Source organism: Lagenorhynchus albirostris, chromosome 3 (genome assembly GCF_949774975.1).
Source record: "Lagenorhynchus albirostris chromosome 3, mLagAlb1.1, whole genome shotgun sequence".
NCBI lineage: Eukaryota > Metazoa > Chordata > Mammalia > Artiodactyla > Delphinidae > Lagenorhynchus > Lagenorhynchus albirostris.
Window position 1 is genome coordinate 163,083,766 of NC_083097.1, and position 19,547 is coordinate 163,103,312.

General features: G+C 39.1%; 1 protein-coding gene and 1 pseudogene across 1 annotated transcript in view; one reads left to right on the forward strand and one right to left on the reverse strand.

Annotated features, from left to right (window-relative positions):
* The window catches only part of LOC132518478 (adhesion G protein-coupled receptor E2-like), a 31,791-nt gene extending 29,648 nt beyond the window's left edge, over nt 1-2,143 (reverse strand). Inside the window, 1 exon segment of the mRNA XM_060146418.1 lies at nt 2,059-2,143. Coding sequence (XP_060002401.1) covers nt 2,059-2,143 — 85 coding nt within the window.
* A 706-nt stretch (nt 2,144-2,849) lies between these two features.
* The window catches only part of LOC132518479 (zinc finger protein 709-like), a 93,207-nt pseudogene continuing 76,509 nt past the window's right edge, over nt 2,850-19,547 (forward strand).

A 19,547-nucleotide genomic window follows, 5' to 3' on the forward strand; every position in this document is an offset into this window, starting at 1 on the left:
AGTAATAAACTCTTTCATACGTTCCTGGCAGTAATGTGTTGTCAATCAAGCCTAGGGTACGGACCCCCCTAACACAGTAGGTTACCATAACAGTTATAGAAGGGGTAAGGTATTGTCAACTGAAAAAAAATATTCACAACCTGAAAGTTGAGAGTTATGTTTTCTTCAGTGGACATACTGAGGACTTCAAGTTTGGGAGGCAGCATCTTAAGCAACTCTGAGGAGGCGAGGGGGGAACTAGGATATATAGGAGTTTTGCAACAAAGGGCAGGTAGTAGGAACAAAAGGTTACTGTTAATAAAAGAAAACTAGGTACAGTAAGTCCCCTACATAAGAATGAGTTCTGATTCTGAGAGCACTCTCATCAGTCCGATTTGTTTGTAAGTCCAACAAAGTTAGTCTAGGTACCCAGCTAACACCATCGGCTATATGGTACTGTACTGTAATAGGTTTATAATACTTTTCACACAAATAATACATAAAAAACAAAGAATAAATAAAACATTTTAAATCTTACAGTACAGTCCCTTGAAAAGTACAGTAGTACAGTACAACAGCTGGCATACAGGGGCTGGCATCGAGTGAACAGGCAAGAAGAGTGACTGACTGGAGGAGAGGGAGGAGGTGGGAGATGGTAGAGCTGAAGGATCTGCAGCAATAGGAGACGGAGGGCAAGCTGCAGTTTCACTCAAGCCTAAAGTTGATGGAATGCTCATTTGCATCTTTGAAAGTTCGCAACTTGAAGGGTCGTTTGCAGGGACTTACTGTATCTCAAGTTAAGGAATTTAGCGCTTTTCTATGTTTGGGAAGATGCAAGAGTCTGGGCTCACTGAAATCATTCCTTTGATATGCATCTCAGCTATCTGGGGCCAGTATCCTGTGTTTTCACATCCTGAGCTTCCTCCTGGCTCACCGGCTCACCTTTTCGGCGCTGCAATCACTGATGACTGTGACATCCTTTGCTTACTGATATGGCAGGCAATATTTTATTTCTCAGTATCTTTATCAATACACTTTGCTTAATTGTTCTATTGATAAATACTCCAGATTTTTATGTATCAATGCATGCCACCCTTTATTTTTAAAAGGTACATATGATGATGAATTTATGTAATCCATTTTTTCTAAATATTGGGTTGGCCAAAATGTTCGTTTGGGTTTTTCCATAAGGTGGACCATAATGTGGAAAAACCCAAACGAAGTTTTTTTTTTTTTCCAAACGAACTTTTTGACCAACCCGATAGATACATGGCTTGTTACTGTGGATGAAAAATGCTGCCTGCCATATCGATAAACAAAGGATGTTGCAGCCATCAAGACATCAGCCATCAAGCCATCCCCAACTGTGCACCCTGAGGGGATTCAGGGTGGAAAAAAGGATACTGGCCCTAGATAGTGAAAGTGCATATCAAAAGAATGTTTTCAGTGAGCCCAGACTCTCGCATCTTCCCACGTGTAGAAAAGCGCTAATTCATTAACTTGAGATATCTGGTTTTCTTTAATTAACAGTAATCTTTTGATGTTCCACTACCTATGGCAAAACTCCTGTATATCCTGGCTTCTCCCTTACGTCTTTGGAGCAGTCCCTCAGAGCTACCTGAGAGACGGCCTCCCAAGCTTGAGTCCTCAGAAAGTCCGCCAAATAAAACATAATTCTCAACTTTTATCTTGTGCATTTTTTCAGTCGATATTACTAATTTTTGCTGCCAAAACCATGAATGAAAACTCAGATTGCCACCTGACAGGGCAAACAAACATATACAAATTATGTTACTTTCCAAACTGAATTTCTTCTTAAAATTTTTATCATAAAATATATTCAGGGAAAAATGTACAAAATGTTTTGTGGTAAGATTTAGTAATAATATACACATCCTTGGAATCATCATGAAGATTCTTAAATGGCCTGTGGGCAGTGGTGAGAGTGTCCTGATGTTCCCATCCCTGACTTATCTCCATCCTGCCCCATTCATGACCACTGTCCTGATTTTTTGTTTATCTACATACCCTTACCATCTAAATATTATTTTTCACTCAGCAGTGTTCTTTCAGTTTTACCTGCTTTGACCTTTCGACAATCGAGTATTAATGGAATTCCACTGAAAAGGTTTTCCGGTGGTTTCTCTGCCTGTGTTTCACACATGCTAGTGTTTGAGGCTTCAGGGCTGGTCTAGGACTGTGGGATTCATCCTCCCACCGGAGCCAAGTGCCCCTGAGGCCAGGGGACTTAAAGTACCAAATGAGTGGGGGTGGGGAGGGAGGGACAGAATTCTCCTAAAGGAAATGGTGAAAGATGAAAGTAGAACGGAACAGTCTTTTTTTTTGGAGGAGGGGGGAGTGGGAGAGCTGCTCTGCGGGGCTTGTGGGACCTTGGTTTCCAGACCAGGGATCCAACCCGTGCCCCCTGCAGTGGAAGCACGGAGCCCTAACCACTGGACGGCCAGGGAATTCCTGGAACAGCCTCATTATTAGTGAATAGTGAGGGTACAAAAGTGTCCATGTTTGTGAAGGGTCACAGTTCTGTGCCAGGCCTCAGTGGCCTTATGGTTTGACGCTGGGTCCTTGGAGAGAACATTTCCCACCCACTGGCAGGACAAGGTCGGCTCAAAGACGCGACCTCCGACCTCCTGTCACTCAGGCACGGGAGGGCGGGGCCCTGTGAACTGTCCAAACAGGGGAGTTACCAATTATTTTATGGGGCGGTGCTGTTCCGATGACGGGCGGAGGCGTGGATTGCGTGCTCAGTGCCACTTGTTCTGACAGTGGCCGTATCAGCTCCTGCTGCTCTTAAAGGCTTCAGGTGGTTATGCCGCATTCTGTGTCGCTGTGACCGGCATGCCGCGGTGGTCATGGGGTGGACAACCGGAAACTCCAGAAACCGAAAAATGGTGAGTGTGCGGGGTCGGGTGTTGGGAGAGGGAGGCGGTGGGACTGATGGAACCGGGCCTCCTGCGCGGCCAACTCCAGAGTCTGTGGACCCGAGTCAGCCGGTGGCACGCCACACAGCCTAGGGGCTGGGTTGACAGCCGGGACCCCCGGGTGTCCTGTCCTGTCCCTGCGAACCCGAGTCTCCCCCACACGGCGCGGTGGCCATAGGGAGGGACTCGGGGCAATCGTGACTCGGTCTCTGGGGTACACGTGTGGGAGCAGCTGTGGTATGGGGGTGTCCGGTTCCCCCTTTCTCTCCAGGGGAATCATTTTACTCTCACTTTTTAAAATGTTTGAGGAACAGGATCTCAAATCCACGACCCTGTCCCCCCAGCCTAGCTCTTCCTAGGGCTGGCAATAAATCCCTAAATTTACAGATGTTTCCCCGCATTCCCAAATGCCATCTTCCCCTCGGCAGTTCATAGTATCACTATTAACTGTTTTTCTCCGTGGTGCGTTTCAAACCGATGCAGTATTTTAATTGTTTAATCATTTATCAACAGAGCCATGGATGGCTCTTTAATTTAAAGATTTATTTTTGTGCCTATTTTACTTGAGAGGAAAGCAGAGAACCACCACCTGGAATATGTTATATGGAATGCTTGCGCCTCTCCTCTCAAAATCTTCCTTGGTCACAGACATCCTATGGGAAGACCTTTGGGTGGAGGGTCCTCTTGAGAAACTTTCCTGGGTGATCTTTTTTCAGCACTGCCTCCGTTCCTGAGTTTCTCTCTTTGAAAAGATTTATTCACTTATTTGAGACTCAGTTTTTCAATAAATGTAAATTTTATTTATTCAGTAGACCTGGGGAGACAGTATAAATTTTTTCCAAAGAGGCAAGAAAGGTGAATTTTGGAAAAATATTTCATTATTACATTCTGTGTATGAAAATTTTTGTTTCCCCCCTTTTTTTTTTCCACCCTGAGCGGATGTAGTAATATTCTGAGGTCCTTTGGGTGATTTCCAATAGCATATCAGGACTTAGACTTGCAAAATCTAGAAGTGTTTGGAAATAAGTCATTGACAGCTTCATTTTCCGACAGGAATAGATGTTTTGGGATTTTCCTGTTTAAAAAATAAAATTGCCTTACAGTCTTCTCTCTTCCTTTACACATAAACACTGGGTTGAGTGATTTTTCTGGATTATTGAAACACTGGGTTTATGTCATTTAAATTATCAGTGGTGATCCAAAGTATTGTAACTGGAGCAGAAGCCTGAGGCCAGTGACTCCAAACTAAAGTTCCCATCTGGAGCCGGCAGTGGAGGGGTTTTCTTTGGCCTAGATATTTTATGTTTGAGTTCTGCATCCATGATATAGGTGCACCCGGAGTGTATTTTGTGTATTAAAAAAGCCTGTGGTCAGGAGTTCTGTCTCCTGGACAAAAAGTTTATGAATTTGGGAGTTTGAGTCGGATATTAAACTGAATCTGCCTGAGAGTTTCCTCACGTGAGAATGTGAGGCGAGCTCTCTCCAGTGACTGCTCAGGTGTCCCTACCCTCCTTCACCAGGGACTGACCCACCTTAGGGGCTGTATGTCAACCTGGGTATCTGGACCCCAAGCTTGGGAATGTGTTTAACTTTCTGAATGTGTGTTTTCGGTCATAACTGTGGGTAAGCAGGCTTCTTACCTGAGCTGATTTGAATATTTGTGTTTCTTTTCTTTAGATGCCTTTATCTATTGGATATTTCAGTCCTTTAACTCTAGTTTCCCTTAGCAGTTTGAAATTTTATTTCCTTGGTGAGTGTATATGATTTTTGATTTCTTAGACTTTGAAAAATATAAGTTGATTGAAAAATATGTGTGTAAGACAAGAAAATCCTGGAACCAAACAGAATTTCTGCTCGTTTTAGGCAACAGAATCTTAAGCTGTGAGATGGGTATGTTTAGGTTCTCAGGCACATTTTTCATTTTTAGATCAGTTTTTGTATGTGCTTGTCCCTAGAGAACTTTGATATTTAAAAGGCCGTACAATTCTTAAGGCAAGTGAATTTCTACTTGTATTGATGAGTGAGAAAAACTATTGAATTTCTGTTTTAATTGATATGATAAAAACTACTCAAACTTAGGGGAATCTCTGAAAATCCTAGTATGTTTCTTCATGGATTAAATGCAAACCCCTAATGCATTATAATACGATACTCATTCCTAACCATATCCTGAGTGTGAAATATAGTGGAGGGACAAACTATGATGTCATTTGTCCTTTTAGTTAGAAAGACATTTGAAGTCTTTCACTTTCTACAGTTTGCAGTTTTATACCCAATAGTGTTTAAAGAATTAAATTTAGAATGATTTCCTTTGTAGAAAAGTTAAAATTAATTTAAAAATAAATTTAAAGTAGCAAAAGTTAATTAAAAACAGACTACTAGGTAGGAAAGTATGGTGTATATAAATTTCTCTTAATTTTAAATAATGCTTATAAAGGATTTATAAAATTGTAAGATACGAAACAGTGAGATTTCCGGTTTTTTAGGACATTTTAGGCTTACAGAAAAATTGATCAGAAAGTACAGAGTGTTTCCACTTGACCCCTCTGCATCCACACAGTTTGTACTATTTTTTTACATCTCATATTATTATGGTATATTTGTTACAATCGATGGATCAATATCGATGCTATAAAGTCCACTGTTTATATTAGCCTTGACTCTTTGTGTTATACAATGTAGGGGTTTTGGCAAATGTATAATGACATGAGTCCATCATTTCTATAGAATAGTTTAACTTTGCTAAGGATACCCTGTGCTTCACCTGTCCATTTGTCCCTCCCTCAAACCCCCAAATCCTTCCCAAGCAAAGATCTTTTTACTGGCTCATAGTTTTATCTCTTCCAGAATGTCCTATACTTGGAATCATACAGTATGTAGCCTTGTCAGAGTGTCTTCTTTCACTTAGCGATATGCTTCTAAGTTTCCTGTTTCGTTCAGGCAAATTATGCTCAGAGACTGAGATTGTCTTTGCCAGTAATTTATTTAACACAGGTTCAACTGCGGGAATTATAATTTATAATATTTCACAAGCCAATAGCAAATAGGATAATGTCTCTTAATAAGCCAGTAAAGACATAACGTACCCCAAACCAATGATAGTTTAATTACACTGTTGTTCCAGCCAAAGGGAAGATGAAAGAAATAAAGTCCAAATTTAGTTGAGTTGCACCTTTATATGAATTGGTTCTTGATAGCGTCAGTCCTTCCATCTAAAAGCTGGGTATAAGATGCTCGCTTCGATCCCTCCCTGCTGGGCAAAGGCACTAGTGTTGGTAGGCAAGGTAGGCTGCTTGGTCCAGGGACCATTTCATGGCTTGCACCATTGCCTATGAGGAGTAGGCTCGCCAAGGCAGAAACAAATATGTCCCTTCTCTTCCTGAGACTGCTGCTTGGTTTAACTCCACTGCTATCCAAGAGTAACCTGGCCACAGCAGGAGCAAGTGTCTCGTGATCCTCTGAGAGCTTTTTAGATTAACAAAGAGTAGCCTTGCCCAGACTGAACACCCAAATTAAGTCCTCACAAATTCCTGGTATTTAAAGTTTAAATGTCCGTCACATGATTGTCACTCCTCCACATGTTCATAATGATAAGCACAATTTTGATGGCGTCATCCTGACATGGCCTCCCAAAGTAAACAAATTCACTCTTGGACCAAAACATCTTTACTTGAGCCATAAACAAGTAGATCAAAACAACTTCACTTAAGCCATAAATGCGTAAATTTAAAATTATAACAAACCAATACACAGCAGTTTCCTCCTTGTCTGTTCATGGCTTGATAGCTCATTTCTTTTTATCACTGAAAAATATTTTATCATGTGGATATACCACTGGTTGTTTATTCATTCTACTATTGAAAGATATCTTGCTTAACTGTAAGTCTTGGCAATTATGCATAAAACACCTGTAAACACTAATTTGCATATTTCTGTGTGAAGGCAAGTTTTCAACTCATTTGGGTAAATATAAATATACAAGGAGTATAATCTAGGAGCTAGATCCTGTGATAAGGGTATATTTAGTTTTGTGAAAAAACTGCCTGTCTTCCAAAGTAGGCATACCATTTTCCATTCCCATCAGCAATGAGTAAGGATTCCTGTAGCTTTATATCTTCATCAATATTTGGTATTCTGAGTGTTTCGTATTTTACCCATTGTAATAAGCGTTTAGTGGTATCTATTTGTTTTATTTGCAATTTCCTAATGACATTTGATGTTGAGTTTCTTTTCATATGCTTATTTAACATCTGTATATCTTCTTTATTGATGTGTGTGCAAATCTTTTGCCCATTTTTCCCCCCATGTTTGGGACTTTATTTTTCCCCCCAGGGATTCTTGTTTTATTTTCAATTTTGCCCCCATTTTTTTTTTGGCTGTGCCACACAGCATGTGGAATCTTAGTTCCCCAACCAGGGATCAAACCCATGCCCCCTGCATTGGAAGCGTGGAGTCTTAGCCACTGGACCACCAGGGAAGTGTCCCGAATTTTGCCCATTTTTTAACTGGGTTGTTTGTCATCTTACTGTTGCATTTTAAGAGTTTTTTAGACATGTTGGATACCAGTCCTTTGTCAGATAAGTGTTCTGAAAAGATATTTTTCCCAATCTGTGACTGTCTTTATATTCTCGTACCACTGTCTTTTGTAGCACAGGGGATTTTAATGAAGTGAAGCTTATTGTTTTCTTTCTTGGATCTTGCTTTTGGTGTTGTATCTTAAAATTCATCAATTAACACAAGGTAACCTTGATTTTCTCCTACGTTATCTTCTAGAAGTTTTTTACTTTTGCATTTTACATTTAGAGCTATGGTCTATTTTAAGTTTTGTGTAAGGTCTGTTTCTAGGTTTACTTATTTGTTTTTTGCATGTGGATATCCACTATTTCCAGCACTGTTTGTTGAAAAGACTTTCTTTTTTCCATTGAATTCCCTTTTAGTCCTTTATCAAAGATCAGTTGGCTATATTTCTCTGGGTCTATAAGAAAGCAGTTGACTTCTGTATTCTCAGTCTTTCTATACTCTCATTAGTTCCTGGAGTGATCTCTGGTGTTACGGTTTCTTTCAGATATTTTACATAGAAAATCATGTCATATACAACAAAGACAGTTTTATTTCTTTCTTCCCAATCTGTATACATTTTATTTCCTTTTCTTGCCTTATTGCATTAGGTAGGTCTTCCAGCACAGTGTTGAATAGGAGTGGTGAGAGGAGACTTCCTTACCTAGTTTCTTATCTTACAGAAAAAAAAAGCATCTAGTTTCTCACTATTGTGATGTTGCCTACAAGTTTCATGAAGATGTTGTATCTCAAGAGCCTGAACTCCCCTCTATTCCTAGTGTGTTATCATAAGTGGATGTTAGATTCTATCAAATGCTTTTCCATTTTACTTACCCTCCTTTCATTCCTGATATTACTAACTTCTGTCTACCCTCTTTTCTCAGTTAGCTTGACTAGACCTTTATCAATTTTACTGATTATTTCAAAGCGCACCAGCTTTTGGTTTTGTTGATAGTCTGTATTCCTGCAATTTTTATGTCTTCCCTAATTATTTCTTTTTTTGGTCATTTTACTTATTTTTATTGAGATATAATTGACATATAACATTGCTTTTAAGTGTACAACATAACGACTTGGTATTTGTATACATTGTGAAATATTACCACAATAAGTCTAGTTAACTAGACTAACATCATCACACATAGGTTTTTTTCTTGTGATGAGAATTTTTGAAATTTCCTCTTTTCAACTTTCCAATATGCAATAAAGTATTATTAATTATAGTCACAATGCTGCACATTATATCCCCTGACTTATTTTATAACTGAAAGTTTGTAACTTTTGATCTGCCTTCACCTGTTTCACCCACGCCTTGACACACACACACCCACACACACCTTCACGTCCCACCTCTGGCAACCACCAATCTGTTCTCCATTTCTGTGAACTTGGGGTTTTTGGTTTATTTGTTTTGCTGCGTGGCTTGCAGGATCTTAGTTCCCTGAACAGGGATTGAACCCAGGCCTATGGCCGTGAAAGCACCATGTCCTAATCACTGGACTGCCAGGGAATTCCCAGGGTTTTCTTTCTTTGTTTCAGATCCCATATATAGGTGAGATCATATGGTATTTTTCTCTCTGACTTATTTCACTTAGCATAATACCCTTAAGGTCTATCCATTGTCACAAATGGCAAGATTTCCTTTTTATGACTAATATTCCATTATATATATATATATGTGTGTGTGTGTGTGTGTACATTTTTAAAATCCATTCATCCATCATTGGGCACTTAGGTTGTTTCCATGTCTTGGCAATTGTAGATAGTGTTGTAGAGAACATGGGGGTGCAAATATTGGGTTGGCCAAAAAGTTTGTTTGGATTTTTGGATTTTTTTGAGGAACCTCCACACTGGTTTCCATAGTGGCTTCATCAATTTACATTCCCACCAACAATGCGCAAGAGTTGCCTTCTCTGCACTTCCTCACCAACACTTGTCAGTTTTTGTCTTTTTGATAATAGTCATTCTAACAGGTGTAAGGTGATACCTCATTGTGGCAGTAATGTTGAGCACATTTCGTGTACCTACTGGCCAACTGTATGTCTTTGGATAAGTATCAGTTCAGATCCTCTGTTCACTTTTCTTAATCATATTGTTTATGTGCAGTTGAGTTGTATGAGTTCTTTATATATTTTGGATAGTAATTCCTTATCAGATATGATTGCAAGTATTTTCTCCCACTCAGTAGTTTGCTTTTTCATTTCATTGATGGTTTCCACTGCCGTGCAGAAGCTTTGTAGTTTGATGTAGTCCCACTTGTTCACTTTTCTTTTCTTGCCTTTGTTTTTGGTGTCAAAACCAAAAAAATCATCTCCAAGACTGATGTCAGAGAAGTTACCGCCTGTGTTTTCTTCTAGGATTCTTACGGTATCGAGGCTTATGTTCAAGTCTGCCATTTAAAAAATTTTTTTTATTGGAGTGTAGTTGATTTACAATGTTGTGTTAGTTTCAGGTGTATAGCAAAGTAAATCAGTTATAAACATATCCACTCTTCTTTAGATTCTTTTCCCATATAGGTCATTTCAGAGTATTGAGTAGAGTTGCCTGTGCTATACAGTAGGTCCTTATTATCTTTTTTTAAAAATAAATTTATTTTTGGCTGTGCTGAGTCTTCGTTGCTGCATGTAGGCTTTCTCTAGTTGCAGCGAGCGGGGGCTACTCTTCGTTGTGGTGCACAGGCTTCTCATTGCAGTGGCTTCTCCTGTTGCGGAGCATGGGCTCTAGGTGTGCAGGCTTCAGTAGTTGGGGCACATGGGCTCAGTAGTTGTGGCTCGTGGGCTCTAGAGAGCAGGCTCAGTAGTTGTGGTGCACAGGCTTAGTTGTTCTGTGGCATGTGGGATCTTCCCGGACCAGGGATGGAACCTGTGTCCCCTGCATTGGCAGGTGGATTCTTATCCACTGCACCACCAGGGAAGTCCTCTATTTTTTATATATTAGTGTGTGTATGTCTATCCCAGTCTTCCAATTTAGTTAATCCATTTTGAGTTGATTTTTGTGTATGGTGTAAGATAGTGGTCCAGTTTCGTTCTTCTGCATGTAGCTGTCCAGTTTTCCCAGTCTGTTTATTGAAGAAACTCTCCTTTCCCCATTGTAAATTCTGGGTTCCTTTGCCAAAAATTAATTGACCATATAAGCATGGGTTTTTTTCCTTAGACTCTTTATTCTGTTCCACTGATCTATATATGTCTGTTTTATGCCACTACCATACTGTTTTGATTACTTTAGCTTTGTAATGTAGTTTGAAATCAGGAAGCTTTATGCTACCAGATTTGTTCTTTCTCAAGATTGCTTTGGCTATTCAGGGCCTTTGTGGTTCCATACAAGTTTTAGTATTGCTCTATTTTATGGAAGGTGCCATTGAAATTTTGATAGGGATTGCATTGAATTGTTCATTGCTTTGGGTAGTATGGATATTTTTCCAATCCATGAGGGCAAAATATCTTATTTGTATCTTCAATTTCTTTCATCAACACCTTATAAATTTCAGTATACAAATCTTTCACGTCCTTGGTTAAATTTATTCTCAGGTATTTTATTCTTTTTAATGCAGTTGTAAATAGGATTGTTTTCTTTCTTTTTTTGTCATTGAAGTAGAGAATTTTTTGGTTTTTTTGCAAAAAAAAAAATTTAAATTTATACTGATGTTTCCACAGGACTACAGGATTTTAGTGTCTCTACTAAATGTGTATTTCTTTTCTCTCAGACTGAAATTCCTGGTTTTCAAGAGTTTGATCTAATCAGAATCTTATCTGATTTGCTAATTACTAATTTGCTTTTTCTAAAAAATTGAAGTATACTTGATTTACAATGTTGTGTTTCAGGTATACAGCAAAAGTGACTCAATTATATATAATCCTTTTTCAGATTATTTCCCATCATAGGTTATTACAAGATATTGAATATAGCTCCTTGTGCTAAATAATAGGTCCTTATTTATCTATTTTCTGTATAGTAGTGTGTATCTGTTAATACCAAACTCCTAATTAGTATTGTTTTCTTAATTTCTCTTTTTGATTATTCATTGTTAGTGCATAGAGATAGATTTTTGTATACTGATATTGTATCCTGCAGCTTTACTGAATTCGTTTATTGGTTCCAACAGATATGATGAAGTCTTTAGGGCTTTCTATATATAATGTCATGTCATCTTCAAATAGTGACAATTTTACTTCTTTCTTTCCAATTTGGATGCCTTTTGTTTCTTTTTCTTGCCTAATTGTTGTAGCTTATCATCCAATACTATGTGGTGGGCATCTTTGTCTTGTTCCTGATCTTAGAGGGAAAACTTTCAGCTTTTCTGTATATTAATTTTGTATCCTGAAACTGTACCGAATTCATTAATGAGCCCTAGTAGTTTTTTGGTGATGTCTCTGGGATTTTCTATGTATAGTGTAATGTCATCTGCAAAAAGTGACAATTTTACTTCTTCCTTTCCAATTTGGATTCTCTCTCTCTCTCTCTCTCTGATTGCTGTGGCTAGGACTTCCAATACTATGTTGAATAAAAGTGGCAAGAGTGGGCATCCTTGCCTTGTTGCTGATCTTAGAGGGAATACTTTCAACTTTTCACTGATGAGTATGATATTAACTGTGGGCTTGTAATATATGGTCTTTATTATGTTGAGGTACATTACCTCTATACCCACTTTATTGAGAATTTTTATCATAAATAGATGTTGGATTTTGTCAAACACTTTTTCTGCATCTATTGAGATGACCATGTGATTATTATCCTTCATTTTGTTAATGTGGTGTATCACATTGATTGATACATAGCTGTTGAACCATCCTTGCATCCCTGGAATAAACCCCACATGAACATGGTGTGTGATCCCTTTAATTTGTTGTTGAACTTCGTATAATAATAGTTTCTTCAGGACTTTTATATCTATGTTCTTCCTGACCTGTAATTTTCTCATGGAGTCCTTGTCTGGTTTTGGCCTTGTAAAATGAGTTTGGAAGTGTTCTGTCCTGTTTTTTTGGAAGAGTTTGCAAAGGATTGATCATAGTTTTTCTCTAAATGTTTGTTAGAATTCACAAGTGAAGCCAGCTGGCCCTAGACTTTTCTTTGATGGGAGGTTTTAGATTACTGATTGAATCACCTTACTAGTAATTGGCCTCTTCAGATTTTCTGTTTCTTCATGATTCAGCCTTGGTAGGTTCTATGTTTCTAGGAATTTCTTCTAGGCTGTCCAATTTTGGGGGAGTGTAATTGTCCATAGAAGTATCTTCTGATCCTTTGTATTTCTGTGGTACCTATTGTAACGTCTCTCATTTCTGATTTTATTTATTTGGATTTTCTCTTTTTTGAATTCGTGAGTTTAGCTAAAGGTTTTTCAGTTTATTTTATATTTTAAAAATCTTTATTGGAGTATAATTGCTTTACAATGTTGTGTTAGTTGCTACTGTATAACAGTGAATCAGCTATACGTATACATATATTCCATATCCCCTCCCTCTTGCAGCTCCCTCCCACTCTCCCTATCCTACCACTCTAGGTGGACACAAAGCATGGAGCTGATCTCCCTGTGCTATGTGGTTGCTTCCCACTAGCTATCTGTTTTACATTTGGTAGTGTATATATGTCAATGCCACTCTCTCACTTCATCCCAGCTTACCGTGCCCCCTCCCCATGTTCTCAAGACCATTCTCTACGTCTGCTCTTTTATTCCTGTCCTGCCCCTAGGTGCATCAGAACCTTCTTTTTTTTTAGATTCCATACATGTGTGTTAGCATATGGTATTTGTTTTTCTCTTTCGGACTTACTTCACTCTGTATGACAAACTCTAGGTCCATCCACCTCATGACAAATAACTCAATTTCGTTACTTTTTATGGCTGAGTAATATTCCATTGTATATATGTGCCACATCTTCCTTTTCTATTCATCTATCAATGACACTTAGGTTGCTTCCATATCCTGGCTTTTGTAAATAGTGCAGCAGTAAACATTGTGGTACATGACTTTTTTTGAATTATGTTTTTCTCAGGGTATATACCCAGTAGTGGGATTGCTGGGTCATATGGTAGCTCTATTTTTAGTTTTTTAAGGATCTTGCATACTGTTCTCCATAGGGACTGTATCAATTTACATTCCCACCAACAGTGCAAGAGTGTTCCCTTTTCTCCACACCCTCTCCAGCATTTATTGTTTCCAGATTTTTTGATGATGGCTATTCTGAATGGTGTGAGGTGATACCTCATTGTAGTTTTGATGTGCATTTCTCTAATGATTAGTGATGTTGAGCATCCTTTCATGTGTTTGTTGCCAATCTGTATATGTTCTTTGGAGAAATGTCTATTTAGGTCTTCTGCCCATTTTTGGATTGGGTTGTTTTTTATTTGGATACTGAGCTTCATGAGCTACTTGTATATTTTGGAGATAAATCCTTTGTCCGTTGCTTTGTTTGCAAATATTTTCTCCCATTCTCAAGGTTTGTCTTTTGGTCTTGTTTATGGTTTCCTTTGCTGTGCAAAGGCTTTTAAGTTTCATTAGGTGCCATTTGTTTATTTTTGTTTATATTTCCATTTCTCTAGGAGGTGGGTCAAAAAGGATCTTGCTGTGAGTTTTGTTATATAGTGTTCTGCCTATGTTTTCCCCTAAGACTTTTATAGTGTTTGGCCTTACATTTAGGTCTTTAATCCATTTTGAGTTTATTTTTGTGTATGGTGTTAGGGAGTGTACTAATTTCATACTTTTACATGTATGTGTCCAGTTTTCCTAGCTCCACTTTTTGAAGAGGGCTGTCTTTCCTCCATTGTATATTCTTGCTTTATCAAAGATAACGTGACCATAGGTGTGTGGGTTTATCCCTGGGATTTCTGTCCTGTTCCATTGATCTATGTTTCTGTTTTTGGGTCAGTACCATATTGTCTTGATTATTGTAGCTTTGTAGTATAGTCTGAAGTCAGGGAGCCTGATTCCTCCAGCTCTGTTATACGTTCTCAAGATTGCTTTGGCTATTTGGGGTCTTTTGTGTTTCCATACAAATTGTGAAATTTTTTGTTCTAGTTTTGTGAAAAATGAGAGTGGTAGTTTGATAGGGATTGCATTGAATGTGTAGATTGCTTTGGGTAGTAGAGTCATTTTCACAATGTTGATTCTTCCAGTCGAAGAACATGGTATATCTCTCCGTCTATTTGTATCGTCTTTAATTTCTTTCATCATTGTCTTATAATTTTCTGCATACAGGTCTTTTGTCTCCTTAGGTAGGTTTATCCCTAGATATTTTATTCTTTTTGTTGCAATGGTAAATGGGAGTGTTTTCTTGATTTTACTTTCAGATTTTTCATCATTAGTGTAGAGGAATGCCAGCGATTTATGTGCATAAAATTTGTAGCCTGCTATTTTACCAAATTCATTGATTAGTTCTAGTAGTTTTCCAGTAGCATCTTTAAGATTCTCTATGTATAGTAACACGTCATCTGCAAACAGTGAAAGCTTTACTTCTTCTTTTCTGATTTGGATTCGTTTCATTTTCTTTTATTCTCTGATTGCTGTTGCTAAAACTTGCAAAACAATGTTGAATAATAGTGGTGAGAGTGGGCAACCTTGTCTTGTTCCTGATCTTAGTGGAAATGCTTTCAGTTTTTCACAATATAGGACGATGTTGGCTGTGGATTTGTCATATATGGCCTTTATTATGTTGAGGAAATTTCCCTGTGTGCCTACTTTTTGCAGGGTTTTTATCATAAATGGGTGTTGAATTTCGTCGAAAGTTTTCTCTATGTCTATTGAGAAGATCATATGGTTTTTTCCTTCAGTTTGTTAATATGGTGTAGCACGTTGATTGATTTGCATATATTGAAGAATCCTTGCATTCCTGGAATAAACCCCACTTGATCATGGTGTATGATCCTTTTAATGTGCTGTTGGATTCTGTTTGCTAGTATTTTGTTGAGGATTTTTGCATCTGTGTTCATCAGTGATATTGGCCTGTAGTTTTATTTCTTTGTGACATCCTTGTCTGGTTTTGGTATCAGGGTGATGGTGGCCTTGTAGAATGAGTTTGGGAGTGTTCCTCCCTCTGCTATATTTTGGAAGAGTTTGAGGAGGATAGGTGTTAGCTCTTCTGTAATTGTTTGATAGAATTCACCTGTGAAGCCATCTGGTCCTGGGCTTTTGTTTGTTGGAAGATTTTTAATCACAGTTTCAATTTCAATGCTTGTGATTGGTCTGTTCGTATTTCCTATTTCTTTCTGGTTCAGTCTCGGCAGGTTGTGCATTTCTAAGAATTTGTCCATTTCTTGCAGGTTGTCCATTTTATTGGCATAGAGTTTCTTGTAGTAATCTCTCATGATCCTTTGTATTTCTGCAGTGTCAGTTGTTACATCTCCTTTTTCATTTCTAATTCTATTGATTTGAGTCTTCTCCCTTTGTTTCTTAATCAGTCTGGCTAATGGTTTATCAGTTTTGTTTACCTTCTCAAAGAACCAGCTTTTAGTTTTATTGATCTTTGCTATCGTTTCCTTAATTTCTTTTTCATTTATTTCTGATCTGATCTTTATGATTTCTTTCCTTCTGCTAACTTAGGGTTTTTTCCCTCTTCTTTCTCTAATTGCTTTACGTGCAAGTTTAGGTTGTTTATATCAGATGTTTCTTTTTTCTTAAGGTAGGATTGTATTGCTATAAACTTCCTTCTTAGAACTGCTTTTGCTGCATCCCATAGGTTTTAGGTCGTCGTGTTTTCATTGTCATTTGTTTCTAGGTTTTTTTGTGTTTTTTTTGCGGTACGCGGGCCTCTCACTGCCGTGGCCTCTCCCGTTGTGGAGCACAGGCTCCAGATGCGCAGGCTCAGCGGCCATGGCTCACGGGCCCAGCCACTCCGCGGCATGTGGGATCCTCCCAGACCGGGGCACGAACCCGCGTCCCCTGCATCGGCAGGCGGACTCTCAACCACTGCGCCACCAGGGAAGCCCTGTTTCTAGGTATTTTTTGATTTCCTCTTTGATTTCCTCAGTGATCACTTAGTTATTAAGTAGCGTATTGTTTAGCCTCCATGTGTTTGTAATTTTTACAGACTTTGCCTGTAATTGATATCTAGTCTCATAGCGCTGTGCTCAGAAAAGATACTTGATACGATTTCAATTTTCTTGAATTTACCAAGGCTTGATTTGTGACCCAAGATATGATCTATCCTGGAGAATGTTCCATGAGCACTTGAGAAGAATGTGTATTCTGTTGTTCTTGGATGGAATGTCTTATAAATATCAATTAAGTCCATCTTATTTAATGTATCATTTAAAGCTTCTGTTTCCTTATTCATTTTCATTTTGGATGATCTGTCCATTGGTGAAATTGGGGTGTTAAAGTCCCCTACTATGATTGTGTTACTGTCGGTTTCCCCTTTTATGGCTGTTAGTATTTGCCTTATGTATTGAGGTGCTTCTGTGTTCGGTGCATAAATATTTACAGTTGTTATCTCTTCTTCTTGAATCGATCCCTTGATCATTATGTAGTGTCCTTCTTTGTCTCTTATAATAGTCTTTATTTTAAAGTCTATTTTGTCTGATATGAGAATTGCTACTGCAGCTTTCTTTCCATTTCCATTTGCATGGAATATCTTTTTCCATCCCCTCACTTTCAGTCTGTATGTGTCCCTAGGTCTGAAGCGGGTCTCCTGTAGACAGCATATATACGGGTTTTGTTTTTGTATCCATTCAGCCAGTGTATCTATGTCTTTTGGTTGGATCATGTAATCCATTTACATTTAAGGTAATTATCAATATGTATGTTCCTATTCCCATTTTCTTAATTGTTTTGGGTTTGTTATTGTAGGTCTTTTCCTTCTCTTGTGTTTCCTGCCTAGAGAAGTTACTTTAGCATTGTTGTAAAGCTGGTTTGGTGATGCTGAATTCTCTTAGCTTTTGCTTGTCTGTGAAGATTTTAATTTCTCCGTTAAATCTGAATGAGATCCTTGCTGGGTAGAGTAATCTTGGTTGTAGGTTTTTTCTCCTTCATCACTCTAAATATGTCCTGCCAATTCCTTCTGGCTTGCAGAGTTTCTGCTGAAAGATCAGCTGTTAACCTTATGGGGATTCCCTTGTGTGTTATTTGTTGCTTTTCCCTTGCTGCTTTTAATATTTTTTCTTTGTATTTAATTCCTGACAGTTTGATTAATATGTGTCTTGGCGTGTTGCTCCTTGGATGTATCCTGTATGGGACTCTGTGCTTCCTGGACTTGATTAACTACTTCCTTTCCCATATTAGGGAAGTTTTCAACTATACTCTCTTCAAATATTTTCTCAGTCCCTTTCTTTATCTCTGCTTCTTCTGTGAGCCCTATAATTCGAATGTTGGTGTGTTTATTGTTGTCCAGATGTCTCTGAGACTGTCCTCAATTCTTTTCATTCTTTTTCCTTTATTCTGCTCTGCAGTAGTTATTTCCACTATTTTATCTTCCAAGCCACTTATCCGTCCTGCCTCAGTTATTCTGCTATTGATCCCTTCTAGAGAGTTTTTAGTTTCATTTATTGTGTTGTTCATCATTGTTTGGTTGCCGTTTAGTTCTTCTAGTTCCTTGTTAAACGTTTCTTGTGTTTTCTCTATTCTATTTCCAAGATTTTGGACCATCTTTACTATCATTATTCTCAATTCTTTCTCAGGTAGACTGCCTATTTCCTCTTCATTTGTTCAGTCTGGTGGGTTTTTACCTTCCTCCTTCATTTGCTGGGTGTTTCTCTGTCCTCTCATTTTGCTTAACTTGCTGTGTTTGGGGTCTCCTTTTCACATGCTGCAGGTTCATAGTTCCCATTGTTTTTGGCGTGTGTCCCCAGGGGCTAAGATTGGTTCAGTGGGTTGCGTAGGCTTCCTAGTGGAGGGGACTAGTGCCTGCCTTCTGGTGGATGAGGCTGGATCTTGTCTTTCTTGGGGGTAGGTCCATGTCTGGTGGTGTGTTTTGGGGTGTCTGTGGCCTTATTATGATTTTAGGCAGCCTCTACGCTAATGGATGTGGTTGTGTTCCTGTCTTGCCAGTTTTTTTGCATAGTGTGTGTAGTGCTGTAGCTTCCTGGTCATTGAGTGAAGCTGGGTCTTGGTGTTGAGGTGGAGATCTCTGGGAGATTTTTGCCATTTGATATTACATGGAGCTGGGAGGTCTTTCATGGACGAGTGTCATGAAGTTGGATCTCCCACCTCAGAGGCACTGCCCTGACTCCTGGCTGGAGCACCTAGACCCTTTCATCCCACGGCTCAGAATAAAAGGGAGAAAAAATAAGAAAGAAAGAAGGAAAGAAAGAAAGAAGATTAAGACATAAATTTATTAAAATTAAAAATAAAAAATAATTATTAAAAAATTTTTCAAAAGAAAAAACAGATGGACAGAACCCTGGGACAAATGGTAAAGGCAAAGCTATACAGACAAAATCACACACAGAAACATACACACTCACAAAAGAGTGAAACGGGAAAAACAATATATCTTTGCTTCCCAAGTCCACCTCCTCAATTTGGATGATTTGTTGTGTATTCAGGTATTCCACAGATGCAGGGTACATCAAGTTGATTGTGGAGATTTAATCTGCTGCTCCTTTGGCTGCTGGGAGAGATTTCCCTTTCTCTTCTATGTTCGCATGGCTCCAGGATTTCAGCTTTGGATTTAGACCCACCTCTGCGTGTAGGTTGCCTGAAGGCGTCTGTTCTTTGCTCAGACAGGACAGGGTTAAAGGAGCAGCTACTTCAGGGACTCTGGCTCACTCAGGCCCGGGGGTGGGGGTTGGGGAGGGAGGGGCACGGAATGCGGGGCGAGCCTGCGTCAGCAGAGGCCTGTGTGACGTTGCAACAGCCTGAGGCATTGTGACGTTGCAACAGCCTGAGGCATGCTGTTCATTCGCCTGGGGAAATTGTCCCTGAATCACAGGACCCTGGCAGCGGCGAGCTGCACATTCTCCCGGGATAGGAGGTGTGGAGAGTGACCTTCTTTATGGCTGCAACAGCAGCCTTAGCGTCCCATGCCCGTCTGTGGGGTCCACGCTGTTAGCCGCAGCTCGCTCCCGTGTCTGGAGCTCCTTTAAGCGGCGCTCTTAATCCCCGCTTCTGGAGCAGCAGGAAACAAAGAGGGAAGCAAAAGTCTCTT